This window comes from Canis lupus, chromosome 10 (assembly GCF_048164855.1).
Source record: "Canis lupus baileyi chromosome 10, mCanLup2.hap1, whole genome shotgun sequence".
In the NCBI taxonomy this organism is placed as follows: Eukaryota; Metazoa; Chordata; class Mammalia; order Carnivora; family Canidae; genus Canis; species Canis lupus.
In genome coordinates this window covers 38,616,943-38,642,965 of record NC_132847.1, presented here as the reverse complement: position 1 = coordinate 38,642,965, position 26,023 = coordinate 38,616,943, and the positions used below count along the sequence as shown (strand labels likewise).

The window sequence follows — 26,023 nt, the reverse complement described above, 5'->3', positions numbered from 1 at the left end:
TTCTTGAGAGGTTCTTAAAACAACTATAAAGTAAAATGACTACTTAAAAGAAACTCACAAAATAGAGAAAAATTCTTGGAAAATATTGATCCTAAAGACCTCATCAACATATCCATTTGTGTTTGGGCAGATTTGCCAATAAAATAATGCAAAAATTCTATAATGAAAGACTGTTTTAGTTCACAAACTAGAATCATAATTGATGACTAATTTCTCATAATAGAAGGTTGAGTAATTCCATCCCCCAAGTCCTTTCTGGTTTGGGGGCTATGGCCAGGCTATGTTTTATAGTAGATATCAAAATTCCAATTTATAAAAACAATATCCTATGGAGTAAATTTGCATCTTTATTTTCAATATTTCAGCTTTAATGGCCATAAAAAAGTCACAAAATTTCAACAGTTACCAGATTGAATTATATTTCATTTTTAATTTTGAAGAACCATGTATAAAAGGAAACAATAAAGAAATGCCGAAATTGGGAAAAAATTGAATTCTATATATTTTTATAAGTTCATACATATAAATTTACATTTTTATGACAGAATAAAAGCATACTTTTTGATATGATATACTTTCAGCTGTGTGAACATCTTCCTGATTCCTCAGTACTTTCTGTGTATCCATATTCAGAACCTGAAGCTGCTGGATCAGCTCCGCTTGCTGTGCCGTATGCACACTGTTCTGCTTGTACAGATTCTGCAGCTCTTGCAGCTCCTTTCTGTGAAAAGCAAGCAATAAATAGAGAGAGGCAGGAGTAAAGATCATCTCAGTGAAATAATTGTATTCATCTAAGGCTATAGATCGTCTTCCAGTTTTTTCATCTATTGCTTTTTACTGCAGGCAAACATATTAATGAAAGAAATAACATATAAAGTATTTAATATTTATGACATAGACCTAGAAAGTATTGATAGAACAACTATGACTTTCAAAGCCGAATACTTATCAATTTTTTTTATAGCTTGATAGTAATAAAAACCTTGGATATACAGACATAGTACCACCTTCTTATTGAAAGTAAGTTACGCTTCAGTTTCAAGAATTGATAAGTTAGTACTGATGCCAACAATAGTTATCAGTTTTGAATACTGGGTAAGTTGACCTTTCATTGTATTATACAGAACTTTAAATGTATTAAAAAGGACTCCACAAAGGCAAATTAAGTTTGAAACCAAAGTTCCTTAAAGCACCATTAGTTTGCAACCTCAGGGGTTTAGGTTGGGATTCCTATGACTCTTCTAATCCAGACTGAAGAAAAGATGAGGGGGGAAAAAAGTCAGAAGGAAGGAGAGCAACACAAAGTGAAAACCCGTCCTTCTAACCCATCCAAGGTACAATTGGTACAGAGGGGACAAAGAACTGGTTGTCATAGTGATGATGGCACTAAGGGCCCAGGAAAATCATACTTCTAGAATAAAGGTTTCCACAGTTCTGTGGTAGTGAATCCTGGGTGATACAGATCATATAAAACTGGAACATATTTTGTTTGTTCAACTTGAAGAGAAAACTGTTTATAGAGATACATATTTTTGTGTATCTCTTCATAACATAAAATACACTTCATAACATATACTCTGGAGACTGTATTTTTTAATGGAACTATTTTTTTTATTCATGATAGTCACACAAAGAGAGAGAGAGAAAGAGGCAGAGACACAGGCAGAGGGAGAAACAGGCTCCATGCACCAGGAGCCGGACGTGGGACTTGATCCCAGGTCTCCAGGATCGCGCACTGGGCCAAAGGCAGGCGCTAAACCGCTGCACCACCCGGGATGTCTGCAAATAGTTGTTGAAGGTAGATGAAGATTAATAGGGGTTAAATGCTCTGCTTTTTAGAGGTTTAGAGTATCGTTTTCCAAATACAACAGCAACCCCTGTACCCATACAAATACCTGAGCATATACCCATCTGTCTCAATCCTTTTGGACCACTATAACAAAATATTGTACACTGGGTAGTCCACAAAAACAGAAATTTGTTTCTCAAAGTTCTGGAGACTGGAAGTTAAAGATCAGAGTGCCAAGTAAGGGCCTTCTTCTTGGTAGTAGGCTTCCTGTTGTATTTTTACATGGTAGACAGACATTAGGGAGCTATAGGAAGTCTCTCTTTATAAGAATACTAATCCCACTCATGAGTGCTCTATCCTCATGGCATCCTTCCTAATGCCATTACATTCCGTATTAGGATTTCAACATATTAATTTTGGGTGGATTCAAATATTCAGACTATAGCATCATCTTTCTGTAACTACTCAAAAAAAGCCAAAACTTGCAGTAAGTAACAGCCCAAAAATGGAAGCAGTGAAAGAAGAGAATCAATAATGGCACAATGTCTGCAGGATATGTAATACTCACAAGAGAAGAGGAGAAGAGACTCATAGTAATACTGCTTACAGAGTACTCCATTTTTCAAAAATAACATTGTTAAAAATTATCAAAGAAAATAGGCAATAGATATATGATAAAATTCTATCAAAAGATATAGTCAAAAGATATGTTAGCCAGGAGACCTGAGTAAATGTTGAATTTAGAATGGGGACATGATGAGGATTAAAAACCACCATTTTTGGGGTGCGGGGCAAGATGGTGGAGGAGTAGGGTCCCCAAGTCCCTGTCCCCACCAACTTACCTAGATAAATTTCAAATCATCCTGAAAACCTACAAATTCAACCTGAGATTTAAAGATTTATTCATGTATTCATGAGAGACACAGAGAGAGAGAGAGAGAGAGAGGCAGAGACACAGGCAAAGGGAGAAGCAGGCTCCATGCAGGGAGCCAGATGTGGTACTCAATCCCAGGTCTCCAGGACCAGGCTCTGGGCTGAAGGCGGTACTAAACCACTGAGACACCCGGGCTGCCTTGACCTGAGTTTTAATGAGAGAACAGCTGGAACACTACAGAGAGAAGAGTTTGCGCTTCTAACAAGGCAGGAAGGTGGAAAAAATAAAATAAAAAGAATCAAGTAGGGGAGGGGACCCCCGAGGAGCCGGGCTAAGGCCAGGCGGCTAGAGCCTACAGGACGGGAGAAGCAGGAACTTTAAAAATTCGCACCGGATTCTTTCCGGAGGGAAAGGTGCTTAGCAGGGAAATTGAGCAGAACCGCAGGAGGGACAGTGGAGCCTCCAGCCTCCCGGGGTCACTAACAGAGGACGTGCGCCCAGGGGAGAGTGCACTACAGACCGCGTTGGAGCTCAGTAAAGGGCTGGAGTGCGAAACGGGGGTGGGGTAGGGAGCTCAGGCAGGGGTTCGGATGGAGGGGGCTGCGCCCTGCTGCCTTCAGAAACCGCAGCCCAGGGAACACGATTCCAGCAGCGCAGGCCCCGGATCCCAAGGTGCCAAGGGACACAGCCCAGGATCTTGGGCTCCCCCGGGGACGGGCGGAGGAGGGGAGGGCCCAGGACAGCGAGACCTCTCCCGACACCAGGCGCTTCCAAGCTGTGCAAGTCAGTGCCCTCGCCCTGGGAGCATCCAGGCCGAGAAGACTGGGATATTGTGGTGGTTACTGCGGGAGCTGACTCCAGGGCTGGAGAGCTGGCTGCCGCCAGTGTTGCTGTTCCTCCTTCTCTCTCCTTATCCCTGGGAGGGGCAGGGCTGCCAGGGAACAGAGGCCTCACGGGGTAAACAGCTCCCACTGAGCCCGGCACCCAGCGAGAGGGGGAGGGGGGCAGCTCCCCCAGGTACACACACCTGAGAATCAGCACAGCAGGTCCCTCCCCCAGAAGACCAGCTGGAAGGACAGGGGAAGAGAAAGTGTTTAACCAGCAACACTGGAAAGCTCCAGAGAAAGTTGAGGAATTTATAGTATATAGAACTAGAGGGTACCCCTCCTTTTTTATTTTTTTCCTTCCTTTTTCCAGGACAACTCATTTTTAAATCACACTATAAATTTCCAATATTTTTTTCTCTTTTACCACGTTAACTACAATATTTTACCACCTCTTCATTTTTAAGATTCTTCCTTTTTGACTTTCATATTTCTCCAATTACAGGTCCTAGATATATTTTCCACTTCTAGATTCCCTTCAACATACTCAACTTAATTTTAGGAGATATACAAGATATGTTTTTTGTTTTGTGTTGTGTTTTTTGTTTTCTCTGCCTCATTTTGTTCTACAATGGCAGAAGTTAATACCTTCCAAAACATGACCAGCATGCACCCAGAACCAAGTGGTATACCGTGCTGGTTCATTCTGTGAGATTCCTCATTCCCATTCTGCTGACCTCTTTTCTCTCATTTAAGTTTTGGTGGTCAATGTTGGGGACCTCTACAAGTATTTCTGGTTTATATAAATTTGGGACTGAGCATCTTCTAATCTACTTAATATACTCAGAAACAAGAGGATCATCCTCTACAACCCCTCAGGTACTCTACATTGTCCCTCCACTACAACTTCTTCACCACCACCATCTCCCAGTCCCTCAGTTATTTTCTTCTCCTTTTTCTTTGTTTTTTTTTTTTTCTCTTCTTCTTTAGGATTCCTGGCCTTTATTTTTTACTACTTTGTTTTAAAATCTGTTTTCACCTTAGTGGTCCTTCTGTTTTATTTAGTTCTGATCTTTGTTTTCAATTTCTGGTCTCTGACCTCGGCAGAATCATTTAGGGGGAAATTTACTTAGGTCGTGGTTGATATTCTTGACACAGCCCACTTATACAGCCACTCTACACTGAAAAAAATGACTAGAAAGAACTCACCACAAAAGAAAGAATCAGTAACAGTACTCTGTGCCACAGACTTACAGAATTTGAATTACAATTCGATGTCAGAAAGCCAATTCAGAAGCACAATTATAAAGCTACTGATGGCTCTGGAAAAAGCATAAAGGATTCAAGAGACTTCATGACTGCAGAATTTAGATCTAATGAGGATGAAATTAAAAATCAATTGAATGAGATGCACCCCAAACTGGAGGTCCTAATGACAAGGGTTATTAATGAATGAGGTAGAAGAAAAAGTGAGTGACATAGAAGACAAGTTGATGGCAAGGAAGAAAGCTGAGGAAAAAAGAGAAAAAGAATTAAAAGACCATGAGAAAAGGTTAAGGGAAATAAATGATAGCCTCAGAAGGAAAAAATCTACAATTAAATGGAGTCCCAGAGGGTGCCAAGAGGACAAAGTACCAGAAAGCATATTTGAACAAATCTTAGCTGAGAACTTCCCTAATTTGGGGAGGGAAACAGGCATTCAGATCCAGGAGATAGAGAGGCCCCCCCCTAAAATCAATAAAACCTGTTCAACACCTCAACTTTTAATAGTGAAACTTGCAAATTCCAAAGATAAAGAGAAAATCCTTAAAGCAGCAAGAGACAAGAGATCCCTAACTTACATGGGGAGAAATATTAGATTAAAAGCAGACCTCTCCACAGACACCTGGCAGGCCAGAAAGGGCTGGCAGGATATATTCAGGGTCCTAAATAAGAACATGCAGCCAAGAATACTTTATCCAGCAAGGCTCTCATTCAGAATAGGAGAGATAAAGAGCTTCCAAGATAGGCAGAAACTGAATGAATATGTGACCATCAAACCAGCTCTGCAAGAAATATTAAGGGGAACTCTGTAAAAGAAAGAGGAAGCCCAAAGAAACCATCCACAAACACAGGGACTGAATAGGTATTATGATGACACTAAATTCATCTTTCAATAGTAACTCTGAACATGAATGGACTCAATGATCCCATCAAAAGATGCAAGGTTTCACACTGGATAAAAAAGCAAGACCCATCTATTTGCTGTCTACAAGAGACTCATTTTAGACAGAAGGACACCTACAGCCTGAAAATGAGAGGTTGGAGAACCATTTACCATTCAAATGGTCTTCAAAAGCAAGCTGGGGTAGCAATCCTCATATCAGATAAGTTAAAGTTTATCTCAAAGATTGTGGTAAGAGATGAAGAGAGCCACTATATCATACCTAAAGGGTCTATCCAACAAAAGGACCTAACGATCATGAATATTTATGCCCCGAATGTGGGAGCTGACAAGTATATCAATTAATTAATAACCAAAGTAAAGACATACTTAGATAATAATTCAGTAATACTGGGAGACTTCAACACAGCACTTTCTGCAAATGACAGATCTTCTATTCTAAACACAACATCTCCAAAGAAACAAGAGCTTTAAATGATACACTGGACCAGATGGATTTCACAGATGTATACAGAACTTTGCATCCGAACACAACTGAATACACATTCTTCTCAAGTGCACATGGAACTTTCTCCAGAAGAGACCACATACTGGGCCACAAATCCAGTCTCCTCAGATACCAAAAGACTGGGATTGTCCCCTGCATATTTTCAGACCATAATGTTTTGAAACTAGAACTCAATCATGAGAAGAAATTTGGAAGAAACTCAAACTCGTGGAGGTGAAAGAGCATCCTGCTAAAAGATGAAAGGGTCAACCAAGATATTAGAGAAGAAATAAAAAGATTCATGGAAACTAATGAAAATGAAGATACAACTGTTCAAATTCTTTGGGATACAGTAAAAGCAGTCCTGAGAGGGAAATACATCACAATACAAGCATCCCTCAAAATTGGAAAAAAAGTCAAATACACTAGCTAACTTTGCACCTAAAGGAACTGAAGAAAGAACAGCAAATAAAATCACACCAATGAGCAGCCTGGGTGGCTCGTGGTTTGGAACCAGCTTCAGCCCAGGGCCTAATCCTGGAGACCCAGGATCAAGTCCCACATCAAGCTCCCAGCATAGAGCCTGCTCTCCCTCTGCCTGTGTCTCTGCCTCTCTCTCTCTCTCTCTCTCTCTCTCTATCATAAATAAATTTTAAAAAAATAAAATAAAATATATTACAAAAAATGGGGCGCCTGGGTGGCTTAGCGGAGTGCCTGCGTTTGGCCCAGGGCATGATCCTGGAGTCCTGGGATCAGGTCCCACATTGGGCTCCCTGCATGGGGCCTGCTTCTCCCTCTGCCTGTGTCTCTGCCTTTCTCTTTCTCTCTCTCTCTCTCTCTCTCTGACCTCATGAATAAACAAATTAAAAAAATCTTTTAAAAAATAAATAAATAAACATTAAAAAAATAAAAAGCACCATTTTTAGATACAATGTGAAACATAGCAAATTTTCTTCTCCTCCCATATTAGAAGACATCTGTTATTTCTTAATGAGAAAATCAGTATTTGGCTTGCATTTAAGGGTCAAGTGGAACAAAATACATGTATTTTCAATCAGAAAAAAAAAAAACATACTTAAGGGATGCCTGTGTGGCTCAGTCAGTTAAGCGTCTGCCTTCAGCTCAGGTCATGATCCCAGGATTCTAGGATTGAGCCACACGTCAGTCTCCCTGCTCAGTGGGGTGTTTATTTCTTCCCTTTCCCTCTGTCCCTCCCCACTGCTCATGCTCTTTTTTTCTTTTTTTTTTTAAGTATTTTTTAAAATTTCATCTATTTATTCATGAGAGACACAGAGAAAGAGAGAGGTAGAGACAGAGGCAGGGGGAAAAGGAGGCTCCATGCAGGGTGCCCGACGTGGGACTCGATCCCAGGTTTCTAGGACCACAACCTGGGCCGAAGGCGGTGCTAAACTGCTGAGCCACCCAGGCTGCCCCGCTGAGCCACTCGGGCTGCCCTGGCTCTCCTTCTCTTATATAAATGAATAAAACATTTAAAAAGAAAAGAAAAAAAAACATACTCAGAAGTAAGGAAATGCTCATACTATGAGGCACCTGGGAATTAAAAATCAACTAAGGGAAGAGCATATCCCTGTCTCTCATCTAATGCTACATTCTGGGCATCCTCCCAGTAAGGGGAGTGGACATGATTTTACACTATTGAGGTAAATTTCTCCTACTCTATCTTCCCACACCAACTTATGAAAAGTAGGGAAGATCAATGTACACCAATGTTGCAAATATGAAACATGGAACCTGACTGATATCAAAGTTAGCAATAAACAAAGCTTACAAAAGGCACACCTCTGGACCACTAGCAAACACTGAATTTGTGTAAATCCTTTCCTTATTTGGGGAATATAAAAAATAGTGAAAGGGATTAAAGGGGAAAGGAGAAAAAATGAGTGGGAAATATCAGGGAGGGAGACAGAACATGAGAGACTCCTAACTCTGGGAAACGAACTAGGGGTGGTGGAAGGGGAGGTGGGCGGGGGGGCGGGGGTGACTGGGTGACGGGCACTGAGGGGGCACTGGATGAGCACTGGGTGTTATTCTATATGTTGGCAAATTGAACACCAATAAAAATAAATTAACAAAAAAAGAAGAAAAACAAATGGACTTATTAAAAGGAGGAGTACTAAGAATTAAGAAAAAAGAAATTTTATTGTACATACTTGGGAGAAAAGTATACCTCTGAGAAGTTACTGAAGAAATAAGAAGGAAGGTTTAGGAAAAATATGAAAAACAAACCATCACACCTCTCTGAATTATCAATACAAAGACAAGATATGAAGATGATCTAAATAAAGTCTCTGTGAAGGCAGGGAGTTTTTGTTCACTGCTATAAACAGCATATCTAAGACACTACCTGGTCCCTTATTATATTTGTTAGGTACTAAACACATCCATCATACATATATTTTCAGATTCAGCCTACACCTGCCTCTTAGAATCTCATTTTCTTGCTCAATCTCAGCCTATGAACTACCCCTTCCACCTATGAAATTTATGCAGCTCATCTGGCTTCATTGCTTGAAGTCAACCAGCTGCATGCCTAGTATGTTTGTGCCATTTCCAGGTTAGGATAAAATGCTACAACACAGGCATGGTATAAGCAACTTTTACCAATGGAAGACAAAACACAAGAAGAAACCAGATAGATAACTCTTTCTTTTTCCATCTGATGGATTGCTCTAGAACATGGTTTCTCTCCTACAGCCCATCAGCGATCAACCTGGGTAGCAAATTCAGTGCACCTGCTGCTGTCTCTTCATGGCCCACCATGAAGCAGTAGCCAGCACAATAATGCATTTCCTTGAATCACTTTTTATCTTTGCCTGTCTCATTCTTCTTCTCTTACTCACTTTCCACTGGAATTGAATCTTCCAACTATGTATTCAGGACTTAATCCTTCCCTCAGGCTCTCTTGTCTAGGATATATGGGTCAAGACAGTTATTAAATGGATTGAATGAAAAGCATAACATAGATCGCTTAATGAAAAGATGCCATAATAGTATGAAAACACATAATGAGATCGAGTATAAGGAAAATTAAAGTTACGGAAAATGAATTTAACCAAGAGGTTCAAACTCGAGAAGTTCCTGTAGGCACAGATGAAAAGGAGTAATGTGTGGCTTCAACTGAGACAGTGCTGAGAACCAACAACATTTTCTTCTATCTCAAGTAGAATGTTAAGTTTTGTTAAAAATACTGTATTCCTGATAGATAAATCCAGTGATCTTTCGGTTACAATGATGCTATCTAAGGGATTGAGTGAGCCATGGGATAAATTAGGAATACTCCCTTAGGGATCAAGCTTGATACCAAAGACTGACAGAGGGTTTCAGACAGCTCCTCTAGGTTATTTTGCAGTTACAAAATTTTTTTTGATGGCTTACAAAAACAAAGATTTACTGCTTGTTTACATTACAGGTGGCTTTTCACTATTCTAAGACCCACAATGCAGCAGCAGATTCCATTAAAAATATGCCACTCTGGTGGCAAAGGGCAAAAAGCAGAAGCAAATCGGGACTCCTGGTGGCTCAGTGGTCGGGTGCCTGCCTTCTGCTCAGGTCGTGATCCCGGAATCCCGGATCGAGTCCCACATGGGGCTCCCTGCGAGGAGCCTGCTTCTCCCTCTACCTGTCTCTGCCTCTCTCAGTCTGTGTTTCTCATGAATAAATAATTCTTTAAAAAAAAAAAAAAAAAAGGAAAGCAAGTAAAGGAATGACTTTTAAAACATTAGGACGTGGCATGTTACCTTCAGTCTTGTCCCACAGGCCAAAATAAATCACATGACTAAATCTGAGCCAATGGGGGAGAAAGAGAAAGCATAAACTAGCACCAGGGAAAGTCCCTGCTAAAAATGAGCCCCTAAAAGGAGTCAAAACTGTACAGGAATGAACATATCAAAAGTAAAAGGTTTAGTGATGAGCACTTAAGCAACATGTAGGGCTAATCCTAAGCATCTTTGGTCACTGTGGTTATAGTTATATATCTTGAGATACAAAATCAGGGGGAGTTAAAACTGTTGAACGTTATGTTCTATTTTCAAAAGTTTACACAACAGGGTGTCAAAACAAACTAAAGATGAAATATAGATTTAAAAATTATGACATTGACCTCCAAAGTTTTTCATGCCATTTCTTTCTTAACTTTAGAGAGGGAGAGTTAGTGGTATTTATAGAGAAAAGATTTAATAATTCCCTCAATTTCACATCAGTGTCTTATTGTTCCATATATAACCAAGAAACTGGTTAACTTATTAAGAGAATATAGTCCCTTTTATGTAAAAACTACTATACAGCAGGGGGAGGGGCAAGATGGCGGAAGAGTAGGGTCTCCAAATCACCTGTCTCCACCAAATTACCTAGAAAACCTTCAAATTATCCTGAAAACCTATGAATTCGGCCTGAGAATTAAAGAGAGACCAGCTGGAATGCTACGGTGAGAAGAGTTCGCGCTTCTATCAAGGTAGGAAGAAGGGAAAAAAGAAATAAAGAAACAAAAGGCATCCAAGGGGGAGGGGCCCCGAGGAGCCGGGCTGAGGCCGGGGCGAGTGTCCCCAGGACAGGAGAGCCCCGTCCCGGAGAAGCAGGAGCTGCACCGACCTTCCCGTGCGGAAAGGGGCTCGCAGGGAGTAGGAGCAAGACCCAGGAGGGCGGGGATGCCCTCGGGCTCCCCGGGACAGTAACAGACACCTGCGCCCCAGGAGAGTGAGCCGAGCTCCCTAAGGGCTGCAGCGCTCGGCGGGACCCGGAGCAGCTCGGAGGGGGGAGGGGGCGGATCCGCGGAGGGGGCTGCGGGGCGGGAGCAGCTCGGGGGGCTCGGGTGGAGGAAGAGGCTCCGTGCGGAGGGGGCTGCGCGGTTCCAGGAGCAGCTCTGAACGCGGAAGGAGCTGTGAGCCAGGAGCGCAAATCCAACAGTGCAGGCCCTGGAGCACAGGGCGCCGGGACACAGCCCAGGATCCGGCCTCCCCCAGGGACAGGCAGAGGCCGGGAGGGCCCAGGATAGCAAGGACGCGCCTGCCCCGAGCTGAGCAGATCAGAGGGCCCGCGCCGGAGCCTCCAGGCCCTGCAGACGGAGAGCTCCGGAGTTACTGCGGGGGCTGAATCCAGGTTTCCAGAGCTGGCCCCGCCACTGGAGCTGTTCCTCCTGGGGCCTCACGGGGTAAACAACCCCCACTGAGCCCTGCATCAGGCAGGGGCAGAGCAGCTCCCCCAAGGGCTAACACCTGAGAATCAGCACAACAGGCCCCTCCCCCAGAAGACCAGCTAGACGGACAATTTCCAGGGGAAGCCAAGGGACTTAAAGTACACAGAATCAGAAGATACTTCCCCGTGGTTCTTTTTTTCTTTTTTTTTTTTTGTTGTCGTTTTGTTTTGTTTTGCTTTTTGTTTCCTTCCCCCACCCCCTTTTTTTCCTTTCTTTCTTTTTCTTTCTTTTTTTTTTCTTCCTTTTCTTTTTCTCTTTCTCTTTTCTTTCCTTTTTTCTATCCTCTCTTTTTCTCCTTTTCCCAATACAACTTGCTTTTGGCACTCTGCACTGAGCAAAATGACTAGAAGGAAAACCTCACCTCAAAAGAAAGAATCAGAAACAGTCCTCTATCCCACAGAGTTACAAAATCTGGATTACAATTCAATATCAGAAAACCAATTCAGAAGCACTATTATACAGCTACTGGTGGCTCTAGAAAAAAGCATAAAGGACTCAAGAGACTTCATGACTGCAGAATTTAGAGCTAATCAGGCAGAAATTAAAAATCAATTGAATGAGATGCAATCCAAACTAGAAGTCCTAACAACGAGGGTTAACGAGGTGGAAGTATGAGTGAGTGACACAGAAGACAAGTTGATAGCAAAGACGGAAACTGAGGAAAAAAGAGACAAACAATTAAAAGACCATGAAGATAGATTAAGGGAAATAAACGACAGCCTGAGGAAGAAAAACCTACGTTTAATTGGTGTTCCCGAGGGCGCTGAAAGGGCCAGAGGGCCAGAATATGTATTTGAACAAATTCTAGCTGAAAACTTTCCTAATCTGGGAAGGGAAAGAGGCTTTCAGATCCAGGAAATAGAGAGATCCCCCCCTAAAATCAGTAAAAACCGTTCAACACCTCGACATTTAATAGTGAAGCTTGCAAATTCCAAAGATAAAGAGGAGATCCTTAAAGCAGCAAGAGACAAGAAATCCCTGACTTTTATGGGGAGGAGTATTAGGATAACAGCATACCTCTCCACAGAGACCTGGCAGGCCAGAAAGGGCTGGCAGGATATATTCAGGGTCCTAAATGAGAAGAACATGCAACCAAGAATACTTTATCCAGCAAGGCTCTCATTCAAAATGGAAGGAGAGATGAAGAGCTTCCAAGACAGGCAGCAATGAAAGAATATGTGACCTCCAAACCAGCTCTGCAAGAAATTTTAAGGGGGACTCTTAAAATTCCCCTTTAAGAACAAGTTCAGTGGAACAATCCACAAAAACAAGGACTGAATAGATATCATGATGACACTAAACTCATATCTCTCAATAGTAACTCTGAACGTGAACAGGCTTAATGACCCCATCAAAAGGCGCAGGGTTTCAAACTCGATAAAAAAGCAGGACCCATCTAGTTGCTGTCTACAAGAGACTCATTTTAGACAGAAGGACACCTACAGCCTGAAAATAAAAGGTTGGAGAACCATTTACCATTCAAATGGTCCTCAAAAGAAAGCAGGAGTAGCCATCCTTATATCAGATAAACTAAAATTTACTCCGAAGACTGTAGTGAGAGATGAAGAGGGACACTATATCATACTTAAAGGATCTATCCAACAAGAGGACTTAACAATCCTCAATATATATGCCCCGAATGTGGGAGCTGCCAAATATATAAATCAATTATTAACCAATGTGAAGAAATACTTAGATAATAATACACTTATACTTGGTGACTTCAATCTAGATCTTTCTATATTTGATAGGTCTTCTAAGCACAACATCTCCAAAGAAACAAGAGCTTTAAATGATACACTAGACCAGATGGATTTCACAGATATCTACAGAACTTTACATCCAAACTCAACTGAATACACATTCTTCTCAAGTGCACATGGAACTTTCTCCAGAATAGACCACATACTGGGTCACAAATCAGTCCTGAACTGATACCAAAAGATTGGGATCGTCCCCTGCATATTCTCAGACCATAATGCCTTGAAATTAGAACTAAATCACAACAAGAAGTTTGGAAGGACCTCAAACACGTGGAGGTTAAGGACCATCCTGCTAAAAGATGAAAGGGTCAACCAGGAAATAAAGGAAGAATTAAAAAGATTCATGGAAACTAATGGGAATGAAGATACAACCGTTCAAAATCTTTGGGATGCAGCAAAAGCAGTCCTAAGGGGGAAATACATCGCAATACAAGCATCCATTCAAAAACTGGAAAGAACTCAAATACAAAAGCTAACCTTACACATAAAGGAGCTAGAGAAAAAACAGCAGATAGTTCCTACACCCAGCAGAAGAAGAGAGTTAATAAAGATTCGAGCAGAACTCAACGAAATCGAGACCAGAAAAACTGTGGAACAGATCAACAGAACCAGGAGTTGGTTCTTTGAAAGAATTAATAAGATAGATAAACCATTAGCCAGCCTTATTTAAAAGAAGAGAGAGAAGATTCAAATTAATAAAATCATGAATGAGAAAGGAGAGATCACTACCAACACCAAGGAAATACAAACGATTTTAAGAACATATTATGAACAGCTATACGCCAATAAATTAGGCAATCTAGAAGAAATGGACGCATTCCTGGAAAGCCACAAACTACCAAAACTGGAACAGGAAGAAATAGAAAACCTGAACAGGCCAATAACCAGGGAGGAAATTGAAGCAGTTATCAAAAACCTCCCAAGACACAAGAGTCCAGGGCCAGATGGCTTCCCAGGGGAATTCTATCAAACGTTTAAAGAAGAAATCATACCTATTTCCTAAAGCTGTTGGGAAAGATAGAAAGAGATGGAGTACTTCCAAATTCGTTTTATGAGGCCAGCATCACCTTAATTCCAAAACCAGACAAAGACCCCACCAAAAAGGAGAATTACAGACCAATATCCCTGATGAACATGGATGCAAAAATTCTCAACAAGATACTGGCCAATAGGATCCAACAGTACACTAAGAAAATTATTCACCATGACCAAGTAGGATTTATCCCCAGGACACAAGGCTGGTTCAACACCCGTAAAACAATCAATGTGATTCATCATATCAGCAAGAGAAAAACCAAGAACCATATGATCCTCTCATTAGATGCAGAGAAAGCATTTGACAAAATACAGCATCCATTTCTGATCAAAACTCTTCAGAGTGTAGGGATAAAGGGAACATTCCTCGACATCTTAAAAGCCATCTACGAAAAGCCCACAGCAAATATCATTCTCAATGGGGAAGCACTGGGAGCCCTTCCCCTAAGATCAGGAACAAGACAGGGACGTCCACTCTCACCACTGCTATTCAACATAGTACTGGAAGTCCTGGCCTCAGCAATCCGACAACAAAAAGACATTAAAGGCATTCAAATTGGCAAAGAAGAAGTCAAACTCTCTCTCTTCGCCGATGACTTGATACTCTACATAGAAAACCCAAAATTCTCCACCCCAAGATTGCTAGAACTCATACAGCAATACGGTAGCGTGGCAGGATACAAAATCAATGCCCAGAAATCAGTGGCATTTCTATACACTAACAATGAGACTGAAGAACGAGAAATGAAGGAGTCAATCCCATTTACAATTGCACCCAAAAGCATAAGATACCTAGGAATAAACCTAACCAAAGATGTAAAGGATCTATACCCACAAAACTATAGAACACTTCTGAAAGAAATTGAGGAAGACACAAAGAGATGGAAAAATATTCCATGCTCATGGATTGGCAGAATTAATATTGTGAAAATGTCAATGTTACCCAGGGCAATTTACACGTTTAATGCAATCCCTATCAAAATACCATGGACTTTCTTCAGAGAGTTAGAACAAATTATTTTAAGATTTGTGTGGAATCAGAAAAGACCCCGAATAGCCAGGGGAATTTTAAAAAAGAAAACCATATCTGGGGAATCACAATGCCAGATTTCAGGTTGTACTACAAAGCTGTGGTCATCAAGACAGTGTGGTACTGGCACAAAAACAGACACATAGATCAATGGAACAGAATAGAGAACCCAGAAGTGGACCCTCAACTTTATGGTCAACTAATATTCGATAAAGGAGGAAAGACTATCCACCGGAAGAAAGACAGTCTCTTCAATCAATGAATGGTGCTGGGAAAATTGGACATCCACATGCAGAAGAATGAAACTAGACCACTCTCTTGCACCATACACAAAGATAAACTCAAAATGGATGAAAGATCTAAATGTGAGACAAGACTCCATCAAACTCCTAGAGGAGAACACAGGCAACACCCTTTTTGAACTCGGCCACAGTAACTTCTTGCAAGATACATCCACGAAGGCAAAAGAAACAAAAGCAAAAAGAACTATTGGGACTTCATCAAGATAAGAAGCTTTTGCACAGCAAAGGATACAGTCAACAAAACTAAAAGACAACCTACAGAATGGGAGAAGATATTTGCAAATGACCTATCAGATAAAGGGCTAGTTTCCAAGATCTATAAAGAACTTATTAAACTCAACACCAAAGAAACCAACAATCCAATCATGGAATGGGCAAAAGACATGAACAGAAATCTCACAGAGGAAGACATAGACATGGCCAACATGCACATGAAAAAACGCTCTGCATCACTTGCCATCAGGGAAATACAAATCAAAACCACAATGAGATACCACCTCACACCAGTGAGAATGGGGCAAATTAACAAGGCAGGAAACAACAAATGTTGGAGAGGATGCGGAGAAAAGGGAACCCTCTTGCACTGTTGGTGGAAATGTGAACTGGTGCAGCCACTCTGGAAAACTGTGTGGAGGTTCCTCAACGAGTTAAAAATAGACCTGCCCTACGACCCAGCAATTGCACTGTTGGGGATTTACCCCAAAGATACAGATGCAATGAAACGGGGGGACACCTGCACCCCGATGTTTCTAGCAGCAATGGCCACAATAGCCAAACTGTGGAAGGAGCCTCGGTGTCCATCGAAAGATGAGTGGATAAAGAAGATGTGGTTTATGTATACAATGGAATATTACTCAGCTATTAGAAATGACAAATACCCACCATTTGCTTCAACGTGGATGGAACTGGAGGGTATTATGCTGAGTGAAGTAAGTCAGTCGGAGAAGGACAAACATTATATGTTCTCATTCATGTGGGGAATATAAATAATAGTGAAAGGGAATATAAGGGAAAGGAGAAGAAATATGTGGGAAATATCAGAAAGGGAGACAGAACGTAAAGACTGCTAACTCTGGGAAACAAAGTAGGGGTGGTAGAAGGGGAGCAGGGCGGGGGGTGGGAGTGAATGGGTGACGGGCACTGGGGGTTATTCTGTATGTTGGTAAATTGAACACCAATAAAAAATAAATTAAAAAAATAATTAAAAAAATAAATAAAAATAAAAATAAAAACTACTATCCACCTAATCTTCAACCTATAAATATAAATTCAGAAAAATTTAGAATGATTCTCACATTTTAAAAATAATTCATATGTATCAATATACCAAATAATCATGTACTTATTTTGTTATCATAAAAATGTAAACAAAAATAAAGAACAGCAACACTAATTTCAGAAGAATTTGAATAAAAAAAAAGAAGAATTCGAATCTAAGGCAAAAAAAATTACATGCAAAAAAGTAAAAAGTAAAATTCACAGTAAAAAGAATTAACTGTGAACACTTTACCCATCAAAGCAAAGCACATCAAACAAGTACAGCAAAAATTGTAAGTAATAAAAGGAAAATCCGTTGGAAACTATATGGGAAGGAACTATTCCAATTAAAAGTAACAAAAACATGAAATATCTAGGAAGAAATTTAACAAGAAATGTCAAAACCCATTAGAAACATAAAACATCTAAGGATACAAAGGTACTGAAAGAATGGAATGGCATACATCCTCTGGGACAGGAAGACTGGCATCATAAGATGTCAATTCTTTTCAGGTTTACATGTAAATTTGATGCTGTAATAAAGTATCAAATAAGAAATAAGCATGTTCATTCTTAAGTTTATACCAAAAATTTAATAAGCAATAAATGCCAAGAGAACTCTGAAGAGCGGTAATGGAAAACATACCACACACTCCCCAGTGTTCACCATCTCTATCCTGTTCTCTAGTACTGTAGTCTAAGAGGCGGACCTCTACTGACTGCATTATCCTGGCCCCTTGTTCTCTGCCTCTGACTGAATTTGATTAGTTGGAGTGCTGGTTGGTGATTAAATAGAGTAAAAGAGAAAAAAGGCTGGGCAGCCCGGGTGGCTCCATGGTTTAGCACCGCCTTCAGCTAGGGCATGATCCTGGAGATGGGGGATCTAGTTCCATGTTGGGCTCCCCGCAGGGAGTCTGTTTCTCCCTCTGCCTCTGTCTCTGCCTCTCTCTGTGTCTCTCATTAATAAATAAATAAACTCTTTTAAAAAAGAGAGGGTGGGGGGGAATCCCTGGGTGGCTCAGCGGTTTAGCGCCTGCCTTTGGCCCAGGGCGCGATCCTGGGGTCTCCGGATCGAGTCCCATGTTGGGCTCCCGGCATGGAGCCTGCATCTCCCTCTGCCTGTGTCTCTGCCTCTCTGCCTCTCTCTCTCTCTCTCATGAATAAATAAATGAATAAATAAATAAAATCTTTAAAAAAGAGAGAGAGAGAGAGAGAGAGAGAGAAAAGGTCAAGATACTTCTTTTCCTGGCTCCCTCTTTGTTGAGCAGTGTCAAAAAGATACTTCTCCTACTGGGCAGCCTCTCTCCCAGGATAGATTTTTTCACAGAGATCTGGTAACAGTTCTCTCCTTAATCCTTCTAGGCTGGGGCCAGTAATGATTTCCAGTTGTTGATAATCTAAATCTCAATATGGAAAGAACTGACATCTTTATCATACTGAGCCTTCTAAACAGTGAACTTTCTATATCCCTACATATATTAGACCTTTTATTTCTGTCAATAATGTTTTCCAGTCCTCTGGAAAGGGTAATACACATCTTTCATTATGCATACTCTTCATATTTTTACTCATATTGTAAATTATCTTATTTCCATGTATTAAGTCCATTTCCTAACTGTGGCTATAATTTGAAGACAAAATTGTTATGTTATCTTACAGAAATAATTAACATTTGCTTCTGTTAAGCCCTGGGTTCACTGGCAGTCCAGGTAATTAATCCAATTTCTGGACTCTGATGATATTTCTAACCCAGATTATGACTATACTGTTTAGACTTTTTTGTTGCTATTATTTTCTATAGGAGATTTGCAAGTAATTTCTAAGAAAAATTCCCAATTAATAACAGCCCACAGCCATGTAGTTTAGCTCACCCACCATGTAGCCATTTAGCACATACTCGATGTAATTATAGAATCACTACCTATTCAGGCAAAAATTTTAGTTTGGAAACTTAATTGGCTAGCACTTTTATGTAAGTTCTAAGTAGACCCTAAGATTTTCTATATGCATTACAGACATGTAACTTATTATATATGTGTCTATATACTTATTTATACTCTAACTCAGAGTAAAAAATCATTTGAGGTAGTTCATAACAATGTTGTATATCACAGTGGGTGACATGAATATTCAATAAATATGCAAAATATTATGAATTTTAAAGAAATAAACCCATAAAAATACAAGCCTAGGTCAACTCTGTCATATACCAATAAGGAAAAAATGTATTCAAATAAGAAAGTGCCTAGAACACTCCTCAGGACCCGCGGTGAGTTTTCGGGGGGACGTGGGGCCATGTCCAGGCTGATAGGAGCCCCCGGCCTCCTGAGGACCTGCTGTGAGGCTTCCAGAGGATGTGAGGCATAGTCCACAGTGACAGGAGACCCAGCGTCCTCAGGACCTGCTGACTATGACTCAGGAACACGTGGGGCCACGTCCGCACTCACAGGAGCTCGGCTTCCTCAGGACCCCCTGGAGGACTCTGGAGGCGCCGTTGGGGGCCATGTCCACATCAGAAGGGACTACTCAGAACCACAGGAAAAGAAAGAAGGAAGAAAAAGAAAAACCAAGAAAAACAATAACAACTGCCCTCCCCCCAAAAACACCAGATTATTTTGGCCTGCTTGTTAAAAGATTCTAAATCCCAAAATAAGAAACACAATTAAAGTACCATGAAAGTAAAAAAAATAAAAATTAAAAAAAAAAACACTTTTCCCATGATTATGGCTTATGGCTTTGTGTGGTCTTTTGTACAATATACAGATTCAATAAAGTGATACTGGCATATCATAAGCACTACCACCCCCCCCCAAGAAATAAAACTGATGAAGGAAAGGAGACATATAATATACCAAACAGGTTCCCCTTAATCAGACAACTCAGGAAAAATACTGTGGATACCTCAACTATCACCCTATAATGAGGGTTTGAGTCATAGTCCTCTGCTCCATACTTCTAACTCTGCACTATTTTCTCCTCCTCTGAGTCCCTATAATCAAGCTCTTAAAATTACACATGGCACATTATTTTACCATTGTTTAAGAAAATGTCCATCTAAAACAAAACGTCCATCTGTGGATATTATTGCCTTCTTTACTGTAGCTTATAGCTCTTATAATACACTAAATTCAAATACACAAAGGGGAAACATTTAGCAGAAAATGTAATTATTCAAATGCCATGCACTTATCATTGCACTGCTTCCTAGAATATAGTACTTGTTCCATTCAAATCATACTCTAAAAGGGAAAGGTCATCGTTAGAATATTTTATGCAGTTATAGGTGCTATATTTAAGAAAAATATTGGCAATATAGATACTTGTGATATGAAATGCATTCAAAAATGCAACCAACATAATAAAATATCTATGAAATATATATCATGAAAAATTATGAGAAATAAGAGTAGTCAATGAATGAAAAAATGTTTTTGATAAAGATTATTTGAAGATTATTTGAAAATAATCTATTATTTGAAGATCTATGCTACAGAATAGAGATTAGATGGTCTCTGAGATTCTTTAGCTAAGGATTCACAATAATTGGGTGGATATTATAAACAAGCAAATTTCAGCTCAATATATGAAACAGTGTTTAAATTTAAACAAAATGAAAAGAACAGTCTTGAAAAGTACTGAGGAACTTATAAACCCAAAGTATCAAAGCAAAGATTAAAAGGCATACTATCTTATTGAGGACAGTAATAAATGAGAATTTTAAGATTTCTCAGAAATGTAAGATTCTAAAACTATTTAAAATTACTTTTCTGACTTTAACAAATTATATCAAATATATATCAAAATAATTATACTATGAATAGATAACCAACCAGTGTACTATCTTTAATTTTATACTTTTCCTCACTTCTATAATAAGAAGATTTTTAAATTGTGATACAAATGAATTTTCACTTAGGTAATAAATATATATACATTAATTGCTACCTAGCCCAAAATTCTGCCCTGATATATCTATAGCTCTTGCAACATACTAAATATACATAAAGATATATAAATATGTATTGAATAAGGCATACATAAAAATATATTTACATATTAAGTTTTAACCACACAAATACTATTACTGTATACAATACAAATACATAGAATTTATATGTATTATATATAAATATTTTACATGTGTATGTGTGTGTTTATATATATGTGTGTGTGTGTGTATATATATATATATATATATATATATATATATATGCACAATAGTACCACCAGAGGATGAAATTGTGCTTATAAAAATAGATGATAAACTTTAACTATATGATTTAACCAGTTTAAGTAAAAAATGCACATACATACATACATGTATCTTTATGTATATTACAGATAACATATGTATATGTGCATGCATATACATTTATATATCTATGATTTATTCCAACACTATTTTCTGATAAAAGTAACTGAAATAAGTTAAAAGATAGTTTAAAATCTTTTAAAACACTTAAAAACACAAGTGTTTCAAGTAATCCTACTTTGTGAGTAGTACTACAAATTAACTATTTTGATATAGGAAGAATATCTCATAAACTAAAACTATTTAGAACATAATAGAATAAAAAGTCAAAATTGGATTTCTCATACACTGCCTATTATAATAATGAACATAATACCTGGCTGGGAATTTTTTAGAAGGAAAGTATGAGTGAATGCACTGTCCTTGTTAAAAATGAAGACAAGACTCCTGTTTGAGAATGCTCTTCCCAATTCTGTAAAACCCCTCATTCTCTTAGTTAACTATTCCCAGTTTGGTATATATAATTCCAGATAGTTTCAATACGCAAATATATGTCCTCATAGAAGACACAGTGTTGTCATTTTAGAGTGCTGATAATAAACATTTATGTCGCCATTCTGAATAACTAATGACATTACTATAATGTTACATTTAAAACTGAATACACTTGCCTGACAAGGGTAATATCCATATCCTTCTGGATAAGTTCAGTCTGTTTATTATTCAACTGTAATGATAGTGCGTTATATTTACTTTGTGATACTTCAATTTCTTTCTTTGCTTCGATTAAACTGTCTTCAAAGGCCTAAAATCAGAGGACTTAATCATTAAACTTATCAAATCACAATCAAATACAATACAAATACAACAAATATATATAAATGAAGTATATTACATTTAATCTACAAAATAACAGTAAAAAATTGGTAATTTTTAATTTCCCTTTGTTTTCACTTAACTAAAAAAATTTTATGAACTATACTTTAATACCAGTCACAGTTTACTTTTTCCAGAAAATGAAAAAGTACCATAGCTTCCTGGTACAAAAGCTAAGAATTTGAAGCAATTAATTGTGAAAATCTATGTAGAAATGTACTTATTGAAATTACAATAAAGAAATTATTGAAATGAAAAAGCTACCTATTCTATGAATAAAAAATGAGTTCATTTACTTAAATAGTAGTCAGGACAAACAGCACGTATTTCATAATTTCCTCTATTTTAAATGTATACACATAGCTACACTAGGGGGAATAAAAGATAGTCCTGTAGAAAATATCAATATAATTTTATAACATTTGAGATTTCAATCATGCTCAGTTCTCCTGATTATGATGAAATTTTTCCTCAAGTTTTTCTAAGTTGGCTTTTTCCTCCAAATAATTTTTTTTCATTTTAAAACAATTTCAAAATTAATGTCGTATTTCTAAAAGTGTATTTTCTACAAAATGTATTATAAAACTAATTTTGATTCTTTTCATAAAGCACTAAGTAAATATAGTATCTAAATATAAAATAGTATCATAGTGCTCTACTTTCATTATCTGCGAAAGTGAGCACCAGGTTTTACATCAAGCACTACTTGACTCTAGCCAAGCTCTCATACTTCATATATTACCCTATAATAGCTACAGTAATATTTTAATGGCAAAATAATGGCTTTCAGCTAAGAAAACATTCTGAGTTCTTCTTAAATTTCCATTTATTACACAAAGAACAATGACAGGAAGAGAGAGAAGTGCCTGGGTGGTTCAGTTGGTTACTTGATTTCAGTTCAGGCCAGATCTCAGGTCCAGGGATAGGCCTCATATCACATTCTGTGATCAATGGGAGTCTGCCCCAGGATTCTCTCTCTCTCTTACCCTCTACCCCTCCCCGCACTCATGTATGTTCTATTCTCCCCACACCCAAAATAAATTTAAAACTCTTTAAAAAAAAAAGAAAGAGAAGGAAAAAAGAGTATTGGCATGGATATGAGAAAGGTGAAACCCTGGTGAACTGCTGGTGGAATTATAAATGATGCAACCTGTATGGAGGGGTGGTTAACTGCTCAAAACATTGAAAATGTAACTACTAGTGGCACCTGGGTGGCTCACTCGGTTAAGTGTCACTAGCTCAGGTCATGATCTCAGGGTCCTGGGATCAAGCCCCATGTTGGGCTATTATACTCAGTGGGAAATGTGCTTGTTCCTCTCCCCTGCTCCTTCCCCCACTTGTAGTCTCTGTCTCTGCCTCTCAAATAAAGAGAATCTTTAAACATTTTTTAAAAATAAAAATCAAAAATCAATAATAATGTAACTACCATATAATCCAGCAACCTCAATTCTTGGTATATATTCAAAAGAATGGAAATCAGGGTCTTGAAGAGATATTCACACACCCATGTTCATACCAGCACTGTTTACAATAGCCAAGTCGTAGAACCACCCATATGATGGATAAATAGATTCAAAATGGGGTCTATATATAAAATAAAAAACAAAGAAGCCTTAAAAAGAAAGGAAATCCTGTGACATGTTACAACACGGATGAACCTTGAGGACACTATGCTAAATTAAATACAATGATTTATTTAATTACTATAAGATTCCACTTATATGAGGCACTTAAAGTAGTCAAATTCATGGATAAAATTAGAATGGTAGTTACCAAGGGCTGGGTGAAAAAGGGGAAAACAAGGAATTAATTAAATAGTAGAGGGGATCCTTGGGTGGCTCAGCAATTTAGTGCCTGCCTTTGGCCCAGGGCACTATCCCAGAGTCCCGGGATCAAGTCCCACATCGGGCTCCCTGCATGGAGCCTGCTTCTCCCTCTGCCTGCGTCTCTTTCTCTCTCTCTCTCTCTCTCTCTCTCTTATGAATAAATAAATAAAATCTTTAAAAAAACAATTAAATAGCAGAGACACGTAGTTCTACAAGTCAAAAAATCCTAATATATCTTTCACAGCAACGTATATTTAGTACTACTGAACTTTATACGTAAAAATTATTATAGTGGTAAATTTTATGTTATGTGGTTTTTACCACAATTTTTTAAAAAGGAAATTTTGGAGTGTCTGGGTGGCATCAGACTCTTCATTTTGGTTCAGGTCATGATCTCAGAGTTGTGAGATCAAACCCTGCATCAGGCTCCATGCTATGATTCTCTCTCACCCTCTTCCTCTGGCCCTCCCCCTCTCCTCACTGTATGGTCTCTCTCAAAATATATAAATAAATATAAAGGAAATTTTAACATATGCAACACATGGATGGAACTTGAAATCACTGTGTAAAGCAAAATAAGCCAGTTCTAAAAACTAAAAATACTGTATAATTCCACTTATATGAGATATCTAGAATGGTCAAACTCATAAAAAAACTAGAATGGTAGATGCCACAGGCAAGAGCGAGGGAAAAATAAGAGAGTTGTTTAATGAATACAGATTCACTTTTAGAAGATGAAAAAGGTCTGGATATTGGCTGCGGTAATGTGAATATACTCAACACTATTGAACTGTACACTTAAAAATGGTAAAGATTGTAAATTTTGTTATGTGTGCTTTACCACAGTTAAAATTATTTTTAAAAAACTAACCTGACAGAGAAATCCAGATTTAATTTTCCCATACTGTAAAGCAATTTGTGTCCCAGGACACTGTAAAAAACAACAGAAAAATCAGCCAGCAATTTTTGGTGACCAAGAGCTGGGTGTGATACCAACAGTGACAAACAATAAAGAGAAGAGACAGTGAGGGAGATCTCTGCTAAAATCACTATGATCCCAGGGTGAATGTGTACATGTCCAAGTATGTGCTTTCTGAAAAGTAGGGGAAATAGACAGATTAATATGGTCCAGCCAAACCACTAGACAAACAAGTAAGCAGACATCCCTGAGGATGGGGTAGTGAGGAATCAGTATCCAAAACTGCTACTGTATACAATTTAAAATGTCCATTTTCCAACAAAAAATTACAACATGCAATGAAAGAGGAAAGTATCATCCATACAAAGGAGAGGAAGCAGGCAATAAAAATAACTAATGAAAACCATACTTTAAAATGCAACCTATTATTAAAAAACAAAAAAAAGATAAAATTACAAGGTAATATCCAATTTAAAAAATGCCAATAAAGTGATATAAATTATTTTAAAACATCCAAAATAGAAATGGAAATTCTGGTGTTAAAAAGCAAAACAACCAAAATGAAGAGCACAAAAAAATTCACTAAGGTAGCTGGATATTTAATATGAGACAATAATAATAAGAAAAAAAAGATAAAACAAATTCAAAAAAATTAATAGCCCCAGAGAAATGTGGACATCGCAAAATACACAAACATAAGAATAATGGGACTTCAAGAAGAACAGGCAAGAGAATAAAAAACAGAAGAAAAATTCAAAATATAATGACTGAAAACTACCCAAAAATGTTGAAAAAAATTAATCTAAACATCCATGAAGCTCAACAATCTCCAAGTATTATAAATATACAAATCCACAGACACATAGTAAAAATACTGAGAGGCAAAAACAAGAAAATCTTACAAACCACAAGAGACAAACCACTCCTCATTTCCAGGAGAGCTCAATAAAATTAACTGACTTTTCTTCAGAAATAATGGATGCCAGAGACAGTGAGATAACAATTCCAGGTGCTCAAATACACACACACACACACACATATATATATATAACTATCTTTTAAAAATGCAGTTGATGAATGACATCGGGAAAATAGCAGAATATGCAGAATCAAGCACTCTTGCCCCGGCAGAAATATCAAAAAGCAAGCAGAAATTCTCAGAACCAATGTTAGAAAAACTATGGAATGCATTCAAAGGTTTATAGCAACCATGCGAATGGTTGCTAAAAAAATTCAACTTAAAAATGGACAAGATTTATGGAGCTTTCACTTGCCCTTCTTGCCACACTGTCTCCAGCAAGCAGACCATTTTAAAGCCTGTGAAACTTGAAGCAGTGCTATTCTTAGAATGGCAGCAACCCATGTTCCCTGTTGAAGATCCTACTCCCTGGTTTGTAAGGAAACAGAAACAGA

The 26,023-nt window shown here is 38.6% G+C and overlaps 1 protein-coding gene across 2 annotated transcripts in view; it reads right to left on the bottom strand.

The window, feature by feature from the left end:
• CNTLN (centlein) overlaps window positions 1-26,023 on the bottom strand; it is a 331,003-nt gene that overhangs the window by 181,670 nt on the left and 123,310 nt on the right. For both annotated transcript variants that reach the window (XM_072841469.1, XM_072841470.1), the window contains exons 6-7: window positions 21,657-21,794; window positions 559-717 (exon numbers count right to left, since the gene is read on the bottom strand). In XM_072841469.1, the coding sequence (XP_072697570.1) occupies window positions 559-717; window positions 21,657-21,794 (297 nt within the window). The remainder of the gene's footprint in view (window positions 1-558; window positions 718-21,656; window positions 21,795-26,023) is intronic.